The sequence below is a fragment of the Oncorhynchus gorbuscha genome, linkage group LG12 (assembly GCF_021184085.1).
Source record: "Oncorhynchus gorbuscha isolate QuinsamMale2020 ecotype Even-year linkage group LG12, OgorEven_v1.0, whole genome shotgun sequence".
Classification (NCBI taxonomy): domain Eukaryota; kingdom Metazoa; phylum Chordata; class Actinopteri; order Salmoniformes; family Salmonidae; genus Oncorhynchus; species Oncorhynchus gorbuscha.
Window position 1 is genome coordinate 59,801,360 of NC_060184.1, and position 21,625 is coordinate 59,822,984.

A 21,625-nucleotide genomic window follows, 5' to 3' on the forward strand; every position below is an offset into this window, starting at 1 on the left:
GAAATTGGTTTGTTATTTTACTAGGCAACTCAGTTAAGAACAAATTCTTATTTTCAATGACGGCCTTGGAACAGGGGGTTAACTGCCTTGTTCAGGAGCAGAACGACAGATGTTTACCTTGTCGGCTCAGGGATTCAATCTTGCAACCTTACGGTTACTAGTCCAACGCTCTAACCACTAGTCTACCCGCCGCACCTAATGTACTTGTCCTCTTGCTCAGTTATGCACCGGGGCCTCCCACTCTTTCTATTCTGGTTAGGGCCAGTTTGTGCTGTTCTGTGAAGAGAGTAGTATACAGCGTTGTACGAGATCTTCAGTTTCTTGGCAATTTCTCGCATGGAATAGCCTTAATTTCTCAGAACAAGAATAGACTGACGAGTTTCAGAAGAAAGTCCTTTGTTTCGGGCCATTTTGAGCGTGTAATCGAACCCACACATGCTGATGCTCCAGATACTCAACTCGTCTAAAGTTGGCCAGTTTTTATTGCTTCTTTTATCAGGACAACAGTTTTCAGCTGTGCTAACATAATTGCAAAAGTGTTTTCTAATGATCAATTCGATTATCTAACACAAAATGCCGTTGGAACAAAGCAGTGATGGTTGCTGATAAAGGGCCTCTGTACACCTATATAGTTATACCATAAAAAATCTGCTGTTTCCAGCTACAAAAGTCATTTACAACATTAACAATGTCTACACTGTATTTCTGATCAATTTGATGTATTTGAATGGACAAAAAATTTGCTTTTCTTTCAAAAACAAGGACATTTCTAAGTCATCCCAAACTTTTGAACAATAGTGTGTGTGTGTGTGTGTGTGTGTGTGTGTGTGTGTGTGTGTGTGTGTGTGTGTGTGTGTGTGTGTGTGTGTGTGCGTGCGTGCGTGCGTGCGTGCGTGCGTGCGTGCGTGCGTGCGTGCGTGCGTGCGTGCGTGCGTGCGTGCATGCGTGAGTGTGTGTGTGTGTGCTTATGCCGTGTGAGACAGTCAGTGAGCCATTGCACCTGCACCTTTGATCTAATTCCAGAGCCTGTCCTATTGCTGCAGTCTGATGCAGTGAAACCTCAGTCAGCATGAAAGTTTTCAAGGCTACACAGCCTTTACCCACCCAGCCTTCCTATTCACCTCCCACCGACCACACACACACTGATGACAAGAAATGGGATCAATGACACTGAAAAGATAAAGCCTTTGACGTTTTTGCTTTTTTATTGAACTGTGCAAATTGAATTTCATTTATCTGCTTAATAAGAGTACGATTTCCGCCCCGTCTACGGTGCCAGCTAAGGAATTAGTTTCGCTAGCGACGTATTTCTGTCATTAAACCAAACGCCAAACGTAGCCATTTCCATGGACAGTCAACCCTGCTTTTTTTTTGCTGCTAAGTGGGACAATGTCAGGCTAATGTCTTCTAAAATCCTCTGCCAAATGCTCATCTAGTGAGTCACTGTTGAAACAATACATCTGATTGAAGTATAAATGTGTCTGTCAGCATCTTGTCATCCCCTCCTCTCATCTCAGCTCCCTCATTCCCTTTAAGAAAGAGTAAAGAAGAAGAGACTGAGGTGACTGGAACATGACAGAGAAAAAACAGAATGACACTCTCAACAATAACGAAGACCTGCCTCTCTGCTCTTCCAGCTAAGTGGGTTTCAAAACTGAAAGACACATTACGATGCAGAAACACAGAGTCTTGACAGTGATTGCAAAAGCTCCCCATTGTTGCTGCAGCAAATAGTGCGTTCTCCTGCCGGCTTTGTCTCCGGCTGTGTGTCTAGCGAGGGCTTTTGTGGAGATTTTGAGTGAAAGACAGAGCTATAAGGCTCTCCTCTCCTTTGGAGAGCCCTATGACACACTGACTCTGCCTATGTTGGTTTAAGAGCAATAGTCATGGGCAGTGGAGCCTCCACATGTCTTTTGGCTCTGTGACACATTTCCGTGTGTGTGTGTGTGTGTGTGTGTGTGTGTGTGTGTGTGTGTGTGTGTGTGTGTGTGTGTGTGTGTGTGTGTGTGTGTGTGTGTGTGTGTGTGTGTGTGTGTGTGTGTGTGTGTGTGTGTGTGTGTGTGTGTGTGTGTGTGTGGATCTGATGTTACTCCTGTGTGTTTGAGCATCACACTGCTTTATGCGTCCTCACACAATTCTAGGAACAAAGCTCTGTCGTGAGGAGAATGTCGGTTTGCTTATGTTTGGCACATAGGGTTGTTGCTAGCGTGCTAGGAATTTGCATCTGTGAGAAGAGACTAGTAATTTCTACTCCTACTTTCAGACATAATGTAATATTTACAACATTTGGAATCACGCAGGGGTGTCTCAAAATATAAGAAAGGTCACTTTCATTACAGCATGTTATTTAACCATCTGTGTCTCCTTTTATTTAAATATCTATCTCCACAGGTAAAACAGTGTTTCATTACTGATTGAGTGTGGGGAAAGCTATTTCTCACTCTTCCTCACTTGTTACCCCCCCTCTGTTTGAAGATACATCTTGCCCTATCTGTCTCTGTGTCTCTGTGCCTCTCTCTCGTTGTCTCTTTCTCTCAGATGAGTACTTGTATTTTTCATTAGTGCAAACTCTACGCTCTGATGGCACATTACCCATTGTTATCGCTCGCTCGCTCGCTCTCTCTCTCTCTCTCTCTCTCTCTCTCTCTCTCTCTCTCTCTCTCTCTCTCTCTCTCTCTCTCTCTCTATTAAAGAAAGAAAAGCACATTTTTTGTCCATTAAAATAACATGTATCTGAAATACAGTCTAGACATTGTTAATGTTATAAATGACCATTATCAGCAACCATTACTCCTGTGTTCCAATGGCACGTCGTGTTAGCTAATCCAAGTTTATAATTTTAAAAGGCTAATTGATCATTAGAAAATCATTTTTAAATTATGGTAGCACAGCTGAAAACTGTTGTCCTGATTAAAGAAGCAATAAAACTGGCCTTACGAGTTGAGTATCTGGGGCATCAGCATTTGTGGGTTCGATTAAAGCCTCAAAATGGCCAGAAACAAAGGACTTTTTCTGAAACTCGTCAGTCTATTCTTGTTCTAAGAAATGAAGGCTATTCCATGCGAGAAATTGCCAAGAAACTGAAGATCTCGTACAACGCTGTGTACTACTCCCTTCACAGAACAGCGCAAACTGGCTCTAACCAGAATAGAAAGAGGAGTGGGAGGTCCCGGTGCACAACTGAGCAAGAGGACAAGTACATTAGAGTATCTAGTTTGAGAAACAGCCACCTCACAAGTCCTCAACTGGCAGCTTCATTAAATAGTACCCTCAAAACACCAGTCTCAACGTCAACAGTGAAGAGGCGTCTCTATTAAAACTCAGGGGAAAAATGGCTTTTCTTTCAAAAACAAGGATATTTCTAAGTGATCCCAAACTTTTGAACGGTAGTTTATATCTTTCTGCCTTTCCGTGTGCCTTCAATAATGTGTGATGAGTGTCCTTTTAGACCTCCTTTCCTGTGCAGACTTCATCAATCTATCCACACAGTAACTCAATAACTGGTAACCAGAATCTAGGCCCCCTCTCTCTAGGAGTGTACACGTTAAGCATCTAACAGGTGTCTCTCTCTCTCCAGGAGTGTACATTTTCAGCCTCTAACAGGTATCTCTCTCTCTCTCTCTCCAGGAGTGTACATGTTCAGCCCCTAACAGGTATATCTCGCTCTCTCTCCAGGAGTGTACACGTTCGGGCTGTTCACTGTGGACATCTTTGTAAACGCGGGCCAGGTGGTGACGGGCAACCTGTCCCCCCACTTCCTGACGGTGTGTAAGCCCAACTTCACGGCCCTGGGCTGCCAGCACGCCCTCCGCTACATCAGCCACCAAGAGGCCTGCACCGGGAACCAGGAGGATATCCTGCGTGCACGTAAAACCTTCCCCTCCAAAGAGGCTGCTCTCAGCGTCTACGCAGCTCTCTATCTTGCGGTGAGTAGGAACCTATGTACCAAAGATACATGTTGAGAGAGTGAGTGAGTCCATGTTACAACTCCTCACTAACTTCATGTAATAACTATGGAATACATATTAGGATTATATAGTAGTAATAGGAATCCAAAGTAGGCTTCCAGAACTATATCTAGGCGTGAAAGGGTAATTCCAAGATTCTGTGAGGGCCAGGCTTTTGAACATCTTAATGATTGAAGTGGATTTAGTGAGTAGGCCCAATAGATGCCGGTCTTGGGTGGGCTGGTGTTCTTTGATGGCTATGAGTCAGACTAGATGTGATGAACACTGCAAAAAATATCCTGGTAGTCTCTAAACCTGTATAAACTGGTCATCAATTCTTGCCAGATTGGTCTGGGCTGTCATGTCTCAAAATGTTGTTTTTCGTTTTGGACTCTGGTTTCGAGTCGCAGCCTTTCATTGGTCGAAGAGAGTCTGCTGGTAAGATGCAATTGTTTGAAGATTTCACATTTGATATTTCACTTTTTTCAATCAAATTTGTTCCATCACCCACACAGTATGTAGATCAACTTTCTCTATATTGTTTTGGTCTGAAGCTTTGCTTTTTATCTGGCTGGTAGATTTGCATAAAAATGGACATCTCCAAGTCTCTGAACAGTTCTGTCTTTTTATCTGGCTGGTAGATTTGCATAAAAATGGACATCTCCAAGTATCTGAACAGTTCTGTCTTTTTATCTGGCTGGTAGATTTGCATAAAAATGGACATCTCCAAGTCTCTGAACAGTTCTGTCTTTTTATCTGGCTGGTAGATTTGCATAAAAATGGACATCTCCAAGTCTCTGAACAGTTCTGTCTTTTTTTCTGGCTGCTGATATGCATATAGATGGACTTCTCCTAGTCTCTGAGTTCTGCTGGAGGAGTATGTACAGTCACCTCCAAAATGATTGCCACCCTTGATAAATATGAGCAAAAAAGACTATATAAAATAAATAATACTAATACCGAGCTATATTATATGCTCAGGGTTGGGGAGCAATGGATTACATTTAACAGGGATCATGTTTTTTATGTTTTTTTTTAATTATTTTTTAATTTCACCTTTATTTAACCAGGTAGGCTAGTTGAGAACAAGTTCTCATTTACAACTGCGACCTGGCCAAGATAAAGCAAAGCAGTGCGACACAAACAACAACACAGAGTTACACATGGAATAACAGGCGTACAGTCAATAACACAAACGAAAACAATTGTCTATATTCAGTGTGTTCAAATGCAATGAGGAGGTAGGCAATAAATAGTTCATAGTAGCGAAGTAATTACAATTTAGCAGATTAACATGGAGTGGTAAATGAGCAGATGGTGATGTGCAAGTAGAGATACTGGTGTGCAAAAGAGCAGAAAGGTAAATAAAAACAATATGGGGAAGAGGTAGGTAGATTGGGTGGGCTGTTTACAGATGGACTATGTACAGCTGCAGCGATCTGTTAGCTACTCAGATAGCTGATGTTTAACGTTAGTGAGGGAAATATAAGCCTCCAGCTTCAGTGATTTTTGCAATTCAATCCAGTCACTGGCAGCAGAGAACTGGAAGGAAAGGTGGCCAAAGTGGGTGTTGGCTTTGGGGAAGACCAGTGAGATATACCTGCTGGAGCGAGTGCTACGGGTGGGTGTTGTTATCGTGACCAGTGAGCTGAGATAAGGTGAAGCTTTACCTAGCAAAGACTTATAGTTGACCTGGAGCCAGAGGGTCTGGCGACAAATATGTAGCGAGGGCCAGCCGGCTAGAGCATACAGGTCGCAGTGGTGGGTGGTATAAGGCACTGTGATAGACTGCATCCAGTTTGCTGAGTAGAGTATTGGAAGCTATATTGTGTTGATGACATCGCAGAAGCCGAGGATTGGTAGGATGGTCAGTTTTACTAGGGTAAGTTTGGCGGCGTGAGTGAGGGAGGCTTTGTTGCGAAATAGAAGCCGATTCTCGATTTCATTTTGGATTGGTGTGATTGTAACAATCTTCTTCATCTGAGGAACAGGAAAGATCGGACAAAAAACGCAGCAAAACGTGGTAATTGTCCATGTAATTAAATATAACTGAACACGAAATACAAACTAACAAAGTGAAACAACGAAAATCGAAACAGTCCTGAAAGGTGACACAACACAAACCAGGAAACAACTACCCAGAAACACCAGGTGGGAACAGGCTACCTAAGTATAGTTCTCAATCAGAGACAACGAAAGACAGCTGCATCTGATTGGGAACCATACCAGGCCAAACACATAGAAAAACAACATAGAATGCCCACCCCAACTCACGCCCCGACCAAACCAAAATAGAGACATAAAAAAGAACTAAGGTCAGAGCGTGACAGTGATCCGATTACTAAAATGAAGTAACTGTAATCAGCCTGGATTACATTTTCTTAAAATTAGGATTACAGTGACATTCTTAAAAACAGCTGATTACATTTGGGATGACTTTATCAACTAAAAAGAGGGCAATTTGACATTGTTTACACTAGTGATATGTTTTTTAGCATCTCAATCCACCACATCCACTGATAATGCCCTTCCTCATCTGTGGTGAACGGTGGCAGAGCTAGAGTGGTGCTTGTCAGACCACGAGACATCCCAAAAATCAGTCTTCTCACATGAATGTCTGTAGCGTCCGAAACTATTACGACGGCTCAGCTCATGACCCTGGGACTGAACACCTCCCTGTGCAACTGGATCCTGGGCTTCCTGACGGGCCGCCCCCATGCGGTGAAGGCAGGCAACAACACATCCACCACGCTGACCATCAACACGGGGACCCCTCAGGGGTTTGTGCTTAGCCCCCTTCTGTACTGGCCACGCACAACTCTAACATCATCATCAACTTTGCTGATGACATGATGGTGGTAGGCCTGATCACCGATAACTGACAAAGAGACTGCCTATATGGAGGAGTTCAGTGACCTGGCAGTTATCTTTAACTCTGCATTTCTGAAAAAGGACCTGTAAGTAAGCATTTGACTGTTAGTCTATATATTGTTTTTAGAGAGTACATATGTTATTGTCCACGCTACAATAACAAAATACTTAAATAGATGTAATTTTGGTCTTGAAACATTTAGTTGAAATACTGTAGAATTCTATTCATTCCCATAGAGGACTGCTGCTATTGGAAAGTGCCAAAATGGCCGACCGGTGGCTTCAAAGCCTCTCAATGGCCCATACATATCATCAGGAATGGTCTAAGATCCTTCCCAATGTGTTCTCCAATCTCATAAAACATTATAGAAAAAGGCTGAGTGCCGTTATCCTCGCAAGGGGAGGGTCCACAAAGCATTGTAATTTTGACACCTATCTTTTTGAGATTTGTATTCATTATTTGTTCAACAAAATCTATTATTCTGAGCAATTGTATAAGTATAAAATAATATTATTTCTCTATTTTTTTGAGCTTACAATATAGCTAGTTATTTGTATTATTTATTTTATACCGTCTTTTTTGTTCATCTTTATCAAGGGTGCCAATCATTTTGGAGGTGACTGTATACTCACCTGACTAGCCTGTGGTAGTAGTGACATCATCACCCTTGACTACCTGCATTTGGAATGCAGATGTGCAGGAAGGCAGACACAGCATGCTGCAGAGAATCAGATTCTGTTCATCAGCTCCAATAAGCCCACACACAGAAGCCAGAAAGCAGAAAGCACTCGTCCACACACACACACGTGCACGATCAAGGAATACTTCAGTGTGTAGTATAGTATTCTTCAGTATATTAAAGTTTACTACAGAATACTGTAGTATTGTAGTATTCCCCTGTAGCTGTAGTCTGCAGTGAAGTTAGGATTCCTTATGAAAGACACTGCCATCAGACTGTGGTCCTCTGAACAGGACTCATATTTACATGTTGTCTCAGTGTATGAGTGCTGATCTAGGATCACTTTTCCCTTTAATGTCCTACTCCAGTCTTTCTCATAGCCAAATAATTCATAGCCAACATACATTTTTAAATATATCAATATGTTTGTTATGATCTTCTGTCATGTTATATATATATATTAACCATCCCACATGAAATACTACAGTTTACCACCATAATATTAATCTAATTAATTAAGCAAGTACCAATAGACGTTTCGACAGCTTCTCATTCCAGGGTTTTTCTTTATTTTTTACTATTTTCTACATTGTAGAATAATAGTGAAGACATCACAACTATGAAATAACACATATGAAATCAGTTAAGAACAAATTCTTATTTAAAGGGAGAGCCTACTCCTTCCCCCCGTCGGGGAATTGAATCCCGGTCTCCTGCGTGTCCGCATTCTCTAGTAAAGCCATTATTGAAGGCTATCAAAATGCTTCTCAAAGATGCCCTCTGGTTGTCAAACTAGCACTAACAAGCATTAATGGTACCAGTGGTTCACACTTAAATAACGTGCCATAGAATTCTGCGGCACCATGCAAGCTGCGCCGCAGTACACTGCAACTTTTAAAGGAGGAACCACTGTATGTTAGTATTGTGGACGAACTACAATGTTGTTAATCCATCCTCAGTGTTCTCCTATCACAGCCATTAAACTCGAAATCCCTGAGCGGTTTCCTTCCTCTCCGGAAACTGACTTAGGAAGGGCATCTATATATTTGTAGTGATTGGGCGTATTGATACACCATCCAAAGTGTAATTAATAACTGTACCATGCTCAAAGGAATATTCATTGTCTGCTTATTTTTTTGCCATCAACCAATAGGTGCCTTTCTTTGCGAACCATTTGAAAACCTCCCTTGTCTTTGTGGTTGAATCTGTGCTTGGATTTCACTGCGTGACTGAGGGACCTTGCAGATAATTGTATGTGTGGGGTACAGAGATGGGGTAGCCATTTAAAAATCATGTTAAACACTTGTTGCACACAGAGTGAGTCCATGCAACCTATTATGTGACTTGTTAAGCATGTTTTTACTCCTGAACTTATTTAGGCTTGCCATAACAAAAGGGTTGAAAACTTATTGACTCATTTTTTATTCATTTCAAATAATGCGGGGGGGGAGTCTAAAAAAGAACATACAGAAAAAGGCTGTTGTATAAAACACCTGTCTCCGGATTAAATCTTCAAACTAAGGGCAGCCATTTGCATTGCTATTTATAGCCTAATGTTAGCTAGCTAGCTAACATTGAACCGAGCTAGTTGGTTAGATTTAGCTACCAGCAGATTCATGCAGGGTAGTAACATTATGAGTTGGGAATATGTCAGGCCTAACAACACCTGTGCCAATATATCCTCCAAACACCAGCTTCGAGGGCAATTTCACTTTAGTACAATGGGTTACCAACATATTCAAATAATGATTGTCATATTTTTATAAAAATATTATTTTGATGAATTTATTAATACTATTTCATCCTTCCACAAAATATAGTCCCGACACAAATCAAAGGATGCTACCCAAGCCGGCTAGTCGTTCGTTCTATCGATTCCGTTGTCAGAGATGCAACACAATCATTAGGTTTTTTTGTTTGTTCTGTATCTAAATGTATCTAGTCGTTCGTTCTAAATGTTCTATTGCCATAACAATGAGCTAATGATGTGCAATTATGCTCTCTCATCAGGACACTGTTGTTCGGAGGAGCTAGCCAGCAACACAGCTAACACAATCACTTAAAACTGAAGCTGACATTGACATTTCTTTGTATTGATCCATAAAAATGATGCCAGCTGATTCATGATTTTGACTGGCTGAGAAAAGCTGTCTGCCTGACTCTCTCATCCCGACTCCTGGCACGTTCATTACTATGGGACAGCTGGAGATCGAATTTCAATATTGAAACAATGTTGCAAATGTTGAAGAGACAGACAGCAAGGTTTATACAAATCTCCGCTATTGAAAAACCAAATGCTAGTCTAAAATAAATAGGAGATAATGTCTAGATGCTTTTTATAGTGGCGATCAAGTTCATAAATTGCCTGGCTGGGCTGATGAGGCATTGGATTGCGCAGTGAGATGGAACAGAGTAAATATGCATTTCAACATCATAGCTTTAGCCAGTTGTAACTTGTGGAATAGACAAAGGCTGGAATGCAGTTTTAACCAATCAGCATCCAGGATTAGGCCCACCCATTGTATAATGTTTAGCTAGCTAGCTACATGTCTAAACAAAATACCATGCAAGTAACCATTTCACTGTTATGAGGGTGTTGGTGAATGGAAAAATGCGGAGTCAGGCGCTGGACACAGATATGAGTAATTGTCCGAAATGTACTCAAAATATAAGTAATGCTCCAACAAGGAAAATCACAATAATCCTGAGCACAAAAACACGAACCCACATGACAAACAATAACACACAAAACAGAGAGGGAAGCCAGAGGGTTAAATAAGGAACATAATTAATGGAATGGAAACCAGGTGTGTATGATAAAGACAAAACAATACCTAAATGAAACATGGATCGGTGGTGACTAGAAAGCCGGTGACGTCGAACGCTGCCCGAACAAGGAGAGGGACCAACTTCTGCAGAAGTTGTGACAACTGTACTGTTTACACCTTCTGTATCCTGTGCATGTGACAATAAATGTTGATTATATTTAATATAGTGTGTGCTTAGCAGAGACGGTAATGTGAAGAACAACATGACCTGCACCAAAGTGAAATTAGGATATAACGTCAGGCCAATGAGACAGTGTCCAAGTTACAAAATTCTCAGTTAGAATGCCCTGATTTTATTTTGTCACACTCACAACCATAAGCTATTTTCTGTAATTAACTTGCCATTACTTGTAAATAATGATCTTGTTGTGAGTTTATTTTCCTGTAACAACGAAGACAAATTAGCTTAATTTCAGCTATATGATATGGTCATTATTTGAACTGGCAATCTAGCTAACATGATAGAAATTAACCAAAATAGTGTTTAGTTGTTTTTAGTTGCCTGGTTCGCTAAATTGTAGAAAAAGTATGTGAACCCTTTAGAATTACCTGGATTTCTGCATAAGTTGGTCATAAAATGTTATCTGATCTTCATCTACTGTATATTTGAAAAACAAGCTGAGGAATGATTATAAAAAAAACGTTTGACATGTTTCTGTGGACATTATGGAGACTATTTGGAATGTCCGTCTGCGTTGTCGTGACCGCTCTTTCCTGTGGATTTCTGAACATAACGCGACAAACAAACGGAGGTATTTTGGGTATAAAAATAATCTTTATGGAATAAAAGGAACATTTGTTTTTTAGTAATATTATTTGACTGTGGCTCTATGCTATTCAGCGGTTGCTGAGGAAAATGATCCCGCGACAGGGATGGGTAGCGTCAAGAAGTTAAATAAAGGTGTCACGTTCTGACCTTAGTTCCTTTGTTTTGTCTTTGTTTTAGCATGGTCAGGGCGTGAGTTGGGGTGGGCAGTCTATGTTTTTTTTCCTATGTTGGTTTCTGTGTTCGGCCTAGTATGGTTCTCAATCAGAGGCAGGTGTCGTTAGTTGTCTCAGATTGAGAAACATACTTAGGTAGCCTTTTTCCACCTGTGTTTCGTGGATGTTTATTTTCTGTCTTTGTGTATGTCACCAGACAGGACTGTTTCGGTTTTCGTTCCTTTACTTTATTGTTTTTTGTATTTCAGTGTTCAGTTTTGATTAATTAAATATTACATCATGAACACTTACCACGCTGTAAATTGGCCCTCCGATCCTTCTTGCTACTCCTCCTCAGAAGAGGAGGACGAGATCCGTTACAAAACGTGTACAAAAAAAAAATCTTTACATTTTTATTTTAAAAATCGGCCAAATCGGTGTCCAAAAATACCGATTTCCGATTATTATGAAAACTTGAAATCAGCCCTAATTAATTGTCCATTCCAATTAATCGGTCGACCACTACTAAATACATTTTTTAAACGGATGGGTTTATTGGTGTTAAAATAAGGCTGCTGATGTCATACAGCCTGTAATTTTTGTGTATATACTTTTTCATAACAACAACAAAAAGTTTAATTTCAGACGACAATAGAATATTCAGGATGTCACTGTGACAACTGCCTACAGACATGTTAATATACATAGTATAAACCAGCCTTATTCTTGAAATCTTCGGTTGTTTTGTACACTGCCGTACTCACTCTGTGTAGCACATGGCCTCACATGTCAATCTTTGAAGAATGGTGGGGCTAAGGCTTAAGAGTGTGTGAACAATGCTGAATGGAGGTAGACAGAGAGGTAGACAGCTCTCCAGTAGGTGTATCAAAAATTCAAGGGCCATTTTCTCAAAAGCGGGAATATCAACTTTCAAAGCAGAAATACTTTACAATTTTTCCTCAAATGTAGTGTATGATATACCATTTTCTAGCTCTAAGTCTCTACTTTTATCCAATGTAAAAAACAACATTTCAAAATTTGCTACATAAGACCGAATCGAGCCGGTCGGTTCACAAATGTGGAAAAAGTCAAGCGGTGTAAATACTTTCTGAAGGCACTGTATATCCCATGTAGCAAATACCCCTTTTTAATAGTTCCAGTGTTTGACTAGTTGCCTAAAGGTACAGTTGACGTCTGAAGTTTACATACACCGTAGCCAACTATATTTAAACTCAGTTTTTCACAATTCCTGACATTTAATCCCTGTAAAAATGCCCTGCTTTAGGTCAGTTATGATCACCACTTTATTTTAAGAATGTGAAATGTCAGAATAATAGTAGAGAGAATGGTTTATTTCAGCTTTTATTTATTTCATCACATTCCCAGTGGGTCAGAAGTTTACCTACACTCAATTAGTATTTGGTAGCATTTCCTTTAAATTGTTTAACTTGGGTCAAACGTATCGGGTAGCCTTCCACAAGCTTCCCACAATAAGTTGGGTGAATTTTGGCCCATTCCTCCTGGCAGAGCTGGTGTAACTGATTCAGGTTTGTAGGCCTCCTTGCTTGCACACACTTTTTCAGTTCTGCCCACAAATTTTCTATAGGATTGCGGTCAGGGCTTTTTGATGGCCACTCCAATGCCTTGACTTTGTTGTCCTTAAGCCATTTTGCCACAACTTTGGAAGTATGCTTGGGGTCACTGTCCATTTGGAAGACCCATTTGCGACCAAGCTTTGACTTCCTGACTGATTTCTTGAGATGCTGCTTCAATATATCCACATAATTTTCCTCCCTCATGATGCCATGTATTTTGTGAAGTGCACCAGTTCCTCCTGCAGCATAGCACTCCCTCAGCATGATGCTGCCACCCCCGTGCTTCACGGTTGGGGTGGTGTTCTTCGGCTTGCAAGCCTCCCCCTTTTTCCTCCAAACATAATGATGGTCATTATGACCCAACAGTTCTATTTTTGTTTCATCAGACCAAAGAACATTTCTCCAAAAAGTACGATCTTTGTCACCATGTGCAGTTGCAAACCGTGTCTGGCTATTTTATGGCGGTTTTGGAGCAGTGGCTTCTTCCTTGCTGAGAGGCCTTTCAAGTTATGTCGATATAGGACTCGTTTTACTGTGGATATAGATACTTTTGTACCTGTTTCCTCCAGCATCTTCACAAGCTCCTTTGCTGTTGTTCTGGGATTGATTTCTACTTTTTGCATCTCCTTCATGAGCGGTATGACGGCTGCATGGTTTTATACTTGCGTACTATTGTTTGTACAGAGGAACGTGATACCTTCAGGTGTTTGGAAATTGCTCCCAAGGATGAACCAGACTTGTGGTGGTCTTGGCTGATTTCTTTTGATTTTCCCATGATGTCAAGAAAAAAGAGGCACTGAGTTTGAAGGCAAGCCTTGAAAAACATCCACAGGTACACCTCCAATTGACTCAAATTATGTCAGTTAGCCTATCAGAAGCTTCTAAAGCCCTGACATAATTTTCTGGAATTTTCCAAGCTGTTTAAAGGCACAGTCAACTTCATGTATGTAAACCTCTGACCCACTGGAATTGTGATACAGTGAATTATAAGTGAAATAATCTGTCTGTAACAATTGTTGGAAAAAATTACTTGTGTCATGCACAAAGTAGATGTCCTAACCGACTTGCCAAAACTATAGTTTGTTAACAAGAAATGTGTGGAGTTGTAATGTGGTCTGTGTGTTGCTGGTGTAGAGAAGTCAGGTGCAGGACAGCAGATATAAATAAATAAACATACTTTACTCAAAATATAGAAATATAATACAATAAAGAGAGCCCATATTAACGGGCCGTACTACATACAAACAATTACTCACAACCAGTCATAGGGGAACAGAGGGTTAAATAATGAACAAGTAATTGGGGAATTGAAACCTGGTGTGTAATACAAAGACAAAACAAATGGAAAATGAAAAGTGGATCGGCGATGGTGACATCGACCGCCGAACGCCGCCCAAACAAGGAGAGGAACCGACTTTGGCGGACGTCGTGACAGGAGTGGTTGAATAACGAGTTTTAATGACTCCAACCTAAGTGTATGTAAACATCCGACTTCAAATGTACATCCACAGGTACGCCTCCAATTGACTCAATTATGTCACAGTCACACATTTCTCGGACAGAGTCAGAAATGAGAAAAGACTGTGGAACAATATAATAATATAACAATATAATATAACAATAATATAACAATATAATTAATATATATATATTGTTAATCGGTAGTCTAGGACCCTATAATACAACATAAGCTAAATCAATTATTATAATACATCAAACATTTGGTACAGCCCCTATCATGACCCCAAGGTGAACCCCTGACAGAAGTTAGCTTTCTGCATGCTTCTGATTACTCCTGTTATTCCCTCATTGTCTGGAGCATTATTACAGGCTGCTGGTAATGAGCCCATAGCAGGATCAAATGCTTGGCTTGTGGACATCATCTAGAATCTGTTGTATGGGATAATCTGAATGAGACAATGTGATTGTTGTATACTGTACTGTATTATAGGCTTACCTAGTTCATTATGGCTGAGAATGGTATGTTCCCATTGAAAGGCAGTCCAAAGACATTCAATGGCAGTCCACTATTTGATGGTATGCACAACCAAATATAATGAATGAAGTCATTTGACTTTATCTTTATGTGCAAAATGTACACATTGTGGTTTTAAAACCTTAAGACCTCTATACAGGATGGGTTTGACAGTATATCCAGTCAGTCAGTAGAGTATGACAGCATGCTAACTCTGTGGGAGAGATTGATCTTTGAAAGGTTGTCAGTAAAGGACATTGTCACTCTTCTTCATCTCTTCAGAATATATTTATAGTGTCCCACTCCCATTTAACTGACAATCCTTGATTAGTGACAGTACAAATGTCACTTAATATGTGACATTAAAAAAGAAAATGTAGGTCGGAGCTTCAAAGGCTATTAGATGGTTGAAATCAAGTTGACCTCACCCATTGGGTAGATTGGATTACTGCCTCGGAGGACATTTTTGGAGGAACATAGTAAGAGTGTCGTCATGTGTGAAATGTATACGTTTTTAACAACTTACCACCCATGGCCCCTGGGAAGGACTGTGAGCAATGCCCTTGACCTGAGTGGGATACAATGAATCACCACATAATGGGCCAGACCATTCCAAATGTTAAGGTCAGTCAGCAGTAAGACTGAACCACTATCGCCTTTTGGGGGATTTACTGGGATTTCATTTTACACACAGAAGAGCTTATCATTGGGTTTAACTGTTTTTAATCAGGTTCTTTCTGCATGGGGAGATATGGTGAAGGAGGTGGTGATGGTATTCATCGTAGTTTGTTATCCTGCAGGAAGGAATGACTGTCTCGTAAAGCAGTGGTTCATCAACCGTGACAATGATCATCATGCTATATCACTGCTATCATTAACCCAGCGGAAATCAATACAAAATCTCTGATTTAAAATGGCAAACTTTTATAGTGCATTTTCTGCCTTTGGAACAGTGCATCATTTTTTAAAACCTGTCATGTAGAGATGTCATAAACTAACGCAGAGCGAGATAGAGAAAGATAAAAAATAAATCTAACGTTGTGTATCTCTTTCTAACCCCCAGAGAAGAGAAGGAATGAAAATGGGTCAGGGCGCATGCAACCTTTGAGTCCATAGAGAGAGAGATAACAATGGGTAATGTGCCCTCAGAGGGTAGAGTTTGCACTAATGAAAAATACAATTACTCATCTGCCGCTATGACATGAGGGATTCGTTATAAAGCGTGTGGCTTCACTTCAGAGGACTACAACAAGGGAAAACAAAACTCTTAATCATGTTTCCTCTCCTCTACTCCTCCAGCCATGTAACGACAATGGGACAATGGGCATTTGTTTTCTCTCTGTTTGTTTAGTTACGTTTTAAGGGCCATTCAATTGCCTTTTAAGCTCATTTGCAACATGTTTAAATGAATGTTACAGTCACTTTTAAGTTACTTTTGAGAATTTTGAGTCCCACTGTCACCATGCCATGTCATATCAGAATGATTAAAACAATTAAGAAGAGTGACAGGGCCTGTTTAGTCCCCCTCTATCATCTGTGTCCCAGCTGGGTTAGAGGAGGCACCGCTCCGGGCACTTTTCTCTGCTTGACTCACAGGCTTCCTAATTTAGCACTGAGACAGGGGCAGCTGTGTACTCTGTTTGTTTCACTCTGTCTGTCTGTCTCTCTGTCTGTCTGTCTGTCTGTCTGTCTGTCTGTCTGTCTGTCTGTCTGTCTGTCTGTCTGTCTGTCTGTCTGTCTGTCTGTCTGTCTGTCTGTCTGTCTGTCTGTCTGTCTGTCTGTCTGTCTGTCTGTCTGTCTGTCTGTCTGTCTGTCTGTCTGTCTGTCTGTCTGTCTGTCTGTCTGTCTGTCTGTCTGTCTGTCTGTCTCTCACTCCCACACCCCACCACCCTCTTTTTCTTTCTTTCTGTCTGTCTCTCTTTTCCACCGGTACCCTACGCTCTCTCAATCTGTGTCTATCTATCTTTCCCTCTCAGGTAGAGCAGGGGGGGCAAAGAGGCGACAGTTAGTTAGAAACAACCCATCCACCGACGCCCTGTACCCACCTCAGATATACTGTACTTTAGATGAGAAACCATTTACATGAATAGAGACCTAGCTCTATACAGTCCTAGTCACACGGGGGACACATATATATATATATATATATATACTGTAGCAGGCATTGATACACTCTGTTGTTGCTGAATTAATATAGTATTGGCATTCTCAAGATGTCTATGGTTCCTATATGTTGTATGCGGTCCCATTTGCTCTGTTTGAGAGATGACACCAAAGCCGTATAAGATAGATTAAGCACTGATTTGGCTATGTGCAGTCTATCGGTATGAAGGTAAGGGTGGGAGGATGTCTACTTCTTTGTAAAAGAACTATAAATATATGTACATTCCCTAGGAGAAAGCATCTAGTTGTCTATAAAATGTGAGGGAATAACAGTGAAATTCATTGAACCATTCCCATCTTCTTCTTCCCTCTCACCAGAGTTACATCACGTGCACGGTGAAAGCCAAAGGGACGCGGCTAGCCAAGCCTGTGCTGTCCCTGGGTCTGATGTGTCTGGCCTTCCTCACAGGACTCAACAGAGTGGCTGAGTATCGGAACCACTGGTCTGATGTCATCGCTGGCTTCATCATAGGACTGGCCATCGCTACCTTCCTGGTAAGAACCTGTCCTGCAGCAGCATCAAAATTGTTACAATATCTGGTGTGCGTATTAGGACAGCATCAACACCAACTTCTTGGGACTGTGAGGCTGTCCTAAATTCGACACCATACTACTGGGTTGTAGAACCTGGATCAGCATCAGTATGGTTGTGTGGGTACCACATGGTACCCTATTCCCTATCTAGTGCACTACTTTATACCATGGTGGGCTCTGGTCAAAAGTAGTGCACTATAGCGGGAATAGGGTTGTTAACCCATACCCTACCTGTCACATCACTCACTTACCCTACCGGTCAAAAGTTTGGACACACCTACTCATTCAAGGGTTTTTCTTTATTTTTACTATTTTCTACATTGTAGAATAATAGTGAAGACATCAACACTATGCAATACCACATATGGAATCATGTAGTAACCAAAAAAGTGTTAAATAAATTAAAATATATTTTATATTTGAGATTCTTCAAAGTATCCACCCTTTGCCTTGATGACAGCTTTGCCCACTATTGGCATTCTCTCAACCAGCTTCATGAGGTAGTCACCTGGAATCCATTTCAATTAACAGTTAAAAGTTCATTTGTGGAATTTCTTTCCATCTTGATACGTTTGAGCCAATCAGTTGTGTTGTGACAAGGGAGGGGTGGTATACAGAAGATATTAAAGGACACCAATAATAAGAAAGGACTTGCTTGGGCCAAGAAACATGAGCAATGGACATTAGACTGGTGGAAATCTGTCCTTTGGTCTGATGAGTCAAAATTTGAGATTTTTGTGAGACACAGAGTAGGTGAACGGATGCTCTCCGCATGTGTGCTTCCCACTGGTACTGTATATATATATATATATATATATATATATATATATATATATATATATATATATATATATATATATATATATATATATATATTTTACTGCCCTGTTGAAGCTAGAAACACAAGCATTTTGCTACACCCACAATAACATCTGCTACATATGTGTATGCGACCAATAACATTTGATTTGATTTGACCAACCCTGCAAACTGGCAGTTGCCCCACTTAATTCCTCTGGTCCTCTCCCACCTGTCCCTCCTCACCAAGGGCCCTCCTATGGAGTCTAAGAGCCTTTCCCCTGATCCACTGGAGCTGGAACGTCTGCAAAGCCCATTGTGCTGCTCTGCAGTTCCTCTGTACTGCTGCTCCACATAGAAATGGGCTTTCTCTTTCACACAGTAACGTTCCCCCATTGGGCACTGGCGATCCATCATGGCCAGAGAGGGAAGCCAAGCATGGAGTGAAGTGGAGCAATGATCTCAAATAGGAGTTGGCTTAACGCAGATTGAAATGTGGCGAGGATGATATTTATAAAGGATTGCAGAGGCACAGTTGAGATATAGACATGCGTGCATGCATGTGCACGCTTATGCACAAACACTCACAAAGGATTTTACAGTGAACCGTAATGACAGTGGTTGTGTGTTTGTACTTCTGCTGTCGCTGAACATTTGTCGCAATCTTCCCTTCACCTAGTTCTCCTGGTCGACTCTGGAGGTGACTGGGCCATGGGCTGTTTCTGGCTCGGTAGTCCAGTGGAGGCCTATGAGGCTGGGGTTGGAGTGTGAACACATCTCCCTAGGGGTCCCAGATGTCTGGACCAGTCACTGGCCTTACTATCTATATCTGTACCTTACCCAGAACAGGAGAAACATAATGTGGATATTTGCAGCCACACCATTCCCATATCGCTCCCATTCCTTTAAGTTAAACTCTATAAGATCCTGCCATGTTCTTAACATTCCTCTGTTATTCTGCTTCAGTTCAGATCTTCGTCGTATGCTTTTATATGTACATGTTGTTTTATATTTGCTTTTATGCTTGTCCTGTTGGGAAGTGAACCTTTGCCCCAGTCTGAAGACCTTAGTCGTGGTAATCCAAGATGGCGTAGCAGTCAGACGTCTTTGTCCTGTCGTGTCCCTTGTATATATCGTTTTACATATTTTTCGTCGCATATCCTTTAAAATATTTTGCTAAACCTCAACATCTTAATACTCTCCTGCAACCCGCCTCACCCAATGTGGCGTGGATTTTTTTTTCCTAAAATATCTATATTTACTTCGGATCTGGAATCCCTCAACTGAAGCTAGCCAGCTAACTACCAGCTATCAGTCAGCAAACCATTACCAGCGGTCATCAGCTAACCTTCAGCTTGGAAAGCTCTCGTCAGTTCGAACATTTTCATCTGGATATTCACCACTAGCTAACCGCAATCCCGGATGACTACTCCTGGCTAGCGTTTCCATCCCAGAGCAAGCACAAATTAGTTTGAAGCTAGCCCGGCCAGGGCTCCTGTGCTACCACAGAAGTATACTCCTGGGCTACCACCGAAGTATACTCCTGGGCTACAATATCCAGACCCCTTCTACAGCCGGTACGGGGCATGGAACCCCGCAGATCCCCTACGACTGGAATACCGACATAATCTGCCCGAGGACTCCCAACAGGCCCCCCCTGAAGGCCCATTATGCTAACCAGCTAGGCCTGCTAGCTACCTAGAGCTACTTGGAACCCTACTAATTCCACAACTGGTCTATCGACGTCACCGCACGAAGAGGCAAAAACAGACTTACCCCCATCGTGGCGTCCCCCAAAGGCTAACTTTCTAGCCCCTGCTATCTGCTTGCTTGCTAACCCGGTCAGCTAACTGCTAGCTTGCCTGCCCAGTCTGCTAACTGCTAGCCCCTGCTAACTGCTTGCTAACCCGGCCTGCTAACTGCTAGCTTACCTGCCCGGTCTGTAACTGCTAGCCCATGCTAACTGCTTGCTTGCTAACCCGGCCTGCTAACTGCTAGCTTGCCCCGGTCTACTAGCTGCTAGCTTGTTTAGCCCCAGCCTGCTAACTGTTAGCATCGGCCTGCTAACTGTCTGAATCGCTGTGTCCCCAGCCAGCCTAACCACTCACTGGACCCATATGTTCACTTGGTTACGCATGCCTCTCTCTAATATCAATATGCCTTGTCCATTACTGTCCTGGTTAGTGATTACTGTCTTATTTCACTGTAGAGCCTCTAGCCCTGCTCAATATGCCTTAACCAAACATGTAGTTCCACCTCCTACATATGTGATGACATCACCTGGTTTAAACATCTCTAGAGACTATATCTCTCTCTTCATTACTCAATGCCTAGGTTTACCTCCAATGTACTCACATCCTACCTTACCTTTGTCTGTACACTATGCCTTGAATCTATGCTATCGTGCCCAGAAACCTGTTCCTTTTACTCTCTGTTCTGAACGTGCTAGACGGCCAGTTCGTATAGTCTTTAGCCGTACCCTTATCCTACTTCTCTGTTCCTCTGGTCCTTCTGTAGCTCAGTTGGTCGAGCCGGGCGCTTGTAACGCCAGGGTAGTGGGTTCGATCCCCGGGACCACCCATACGTAGAATGTATGCACACATGACTGTAAGTCGCTTTGGATAAAAGCGTCTGCTAAATGGCATATATTATGTGGAGGTTAATCCAGGTCCAGCAGTGCCTAGCTCCACTCCCACACCCACAGGTGCTCTCATTTGTTGACTTCTGTAAACGTAAAAGCCTTGATTTCATGCATGTTAGCATTAGAAGCCGACTCCCTAAGTTTGTTTTACTCACTGCTTTAGCATACTCTGCCAACCCAGATGCCTTAGCCGTGTCTGAATCCTAGCTTAGGAAAACCACCAAAAACCTTTACATTTCCATTCCTAACTATAACGTTTTCCGCCAAGATAGAACTGCCAAAGGGGGCGGTGTTGCAATCTACTGCAGAGATAGCCTGCAGAGTTCTGTATTACTATCCAAGTCTGTGCCAAAACAATTTGAGCTTCTACTTCTAAAAATTCACCTTTCCAGAAACAAGTCTCTTACTGTTGCCGCTTGCTATAGACCTCCCTCTGCCCCCAGCTGTGCCCTGGACACCATATGTGAATTGATTTGCCCCCCCATCTATCTTCTGATCTCGTGCTACTAGGTGACCTAAACTGGGACATGCTTAACACCCCGGCCATCCTACAAACTAAGCTTGATGCCCTCAATCTCACACAAATTATCAATGAACCTGCCAGGTTCAACCCCAAATCAGTAAACACGGGCACCATCATAGATGTCATCCTAACTAACTCGCCCTCCAAAT

General features: G+C 41.8%; 1 protein-coding gene across 5 annotated transcripts in view; it reads left to right on the plus strand.

Moving 5' to 3' along the window:
- Positions 1-21,625, plus strand: part of plppr5b (phospholipid phosphatase related 5b) — a 112,354-nt gene that overhangs the window by 76,527 nt on the left and 14,202 nt on the right. For all 5 annotated transcript variants that reach the window (XM_046292493.1, XM_046292495.1, XM_046292496.1 and 2 more), the window contains 2 exons: positions 3,676-3,926; positions 17,299-17,475. In XM_046292493.1, coding sequence (XP_046148449.1) covers positions 3,676-3,926; positions 17,299-17,475 — 428 coding nt within the window. The remainder of the gene's footprint in view (positions 1-3,675; positions 3,927-17,298; positions 17,476-21,625) is intronic.